The sequence below is a fragment of the Entamoeba dispar genome, genomic scaffold (assembly GCF_000209125.1).
Source record: "Entamoeba dispar SAW760 scf_1105229463427 genomic scaffold, whole genome shotgun sequence".
Lineage (NCBI taxonomy): Eukaryota > Evosea > Mastigamoebida > Endamoebidae > Entamoeba > Entamoeba dispar.
In genome coordinates, this window is record NW_001855687.1 from 1,928 (window position 1) to 3,677 (window position 1,750).

General features: G+C 18.7%; 1 protein-coding gene across 1 annotated transcript, besides 4 other annotated features; it reads left to right on the forward strand.

Moving 5' to 3' along the window:
• Positions 1 to 118: 118 nt before the first annotated feature.
• Positions 119 to 164: a sequence feature (AT_rich).
• A 61-nt stretch (positions 165 to 225) lies between these two features.
• EDI_277450 (uncharacterized protein) lies at positions 226 to 762 on the forward strand (the record flags this gene model as incomplete). The annotated part of the gene is made up of 2 exons (XM_001740970.1): positions 226 to 407; positions 504 to 762. The coding sequence occupies 2 exons, from the start codon at positions 226 to 228 to the stop codon at positions 760 to 762; spliced, it is 441 nt and encodes a 146-aa protein (XP_001741022.1).
• Positions 744 to 860: a sequence feature (AT_rich).
• A 265-nt stretch (positions 861 to 1,125) lies between these two features.
• Positions 1,126 to 1,169: a sequence feature (AT_rich).
• A 183-nt stretch (positions 1,170 to 1,352) lies between these two features.
• Positions 1,353 to 1,582: a sequence feature (AT_rich).
• Between the last annotated feature and the right edge of the window lie 168 nt (positions 1,583 to 1,750).

The following is a 1,750-nucleotide window of genomic DNA, read 5'->3' on the forward strand; positions in this document are numbered from 1 at the left end:
AGATATATGATAGAGAAATAGAGAATAGATTGAGACATATAAACATGTGATGATGAATGTTTTAATGATATACAAGTTTAACAAAAATAGAATTAACACCACATCTCTATAAACTTCCATTTAAATGTTTTAATAATTGTAAATCATTAATAAAAATTAATATTGAATATGTTACATATATGGAGATAATTGATTTCAAAATGTACAAGATTAAAAGAAATACGAATGAATAAAGACATTGGATATGTTGGGAAATGTAGTTTTTGGAATTGTAAAAGTTTAATAAATAACAGAAGTTCAGGGAAAATACATAATTATCAAAGCATTCCATATTGGGTTTGGATGATATTAAAAGAAGAAAATAATTCAGTTGAAGAAATTGAATATACAAATGAAGATAGAGAAAAGTAAGGATATGAAATACCAACAGAAGTCAAACGAATAGGAAATGGATGATTTGAATGAAGTCAAATTAAAGAAATTACTATTCCTTCAAATGTAAGAGATATTGGAAATGAATGTTTTGGTTATTGTACGAATTTAACAAAGATTGAAATACATGAAGGAATTAAAGAAAATCCAAAAGGATTTATGAAATATTGTGGACAAATACAAAGAATTGAACTTCCACAAAGTATAACTAAAATAAACACAGAAAGTTTTAAAGAAAGTATAAAATTAAAAGAAATTAACATTAAACCAAATACAATAATAATTGAAAAAGGAGCATTTGAAAAATGTCCAAATAATAATTATGAATAATAAAATAATTTAATTCAAATTGATTGAAATTGATTATTTATTTGTTTATCAAATAATATCAATATTAAATAATTTAATTAATTTTAATATTTTTAAAAGATATCATAGAATGTTATCATAATATAATAACATTCATCTATTTTATTCTGTTTATCATTTATTTTATTCTCTTATTCATTTTATTATCAAAATTGATATTTATTTATTCAAATTTCATGATATTGATAATATTGTTCATTATAATTGTTCTCTAAATCATTAATTATTATTGATTTGGTGTATAATTTATTGTAATAATGTTGAAATTCATTGTATTATTTGTATTATTATGATAATAAATTGATTATATGAAAAAGAGAGATGAATAATATTAATTTACAATATTATGATTATATTCTTTATAATTAGATAATTCAAATAGAAATGATAAAGAAGAAATGATAATTATCAATAGAATTATTAAGTGTATGATTTGATTAATCAATTTGTTATAATGATAAATGATTTATAATATAACATGATATTCAATTGTAATAACAATAATGAATACTGTGATGAATAAGTCTGATTGTGTTCATTTTATTCATTAGTATTAATTGTATTATATGATAATACAATAATAAAATGATTTTTAATTGAATTATAACAAATAATAAGTAATTAACATTATTCATGTTTTAATCATTTTAACAATAATTCATTTTCTTATTCATCATATTCTATATTATTAAATATGTATTTTCATTAGTTTTGTTCAATTTAAATTGGTAAAATTGAAATTAATGGATAATTTATTACAAATTAATTTGATATATATTATGTATAGTTCTAATCAACTTGTAATATTTCATTATTTGGTTCTTCTTTATTTCACTTTCTTTTTGAATTATTCATCAAATAGTTCTATTGATTTAAATTGTTTATTTGTATTATCTTTGTTTTTATCTCTTTATATGTTAAATGTATTTCTACATCAAAGAATATAATG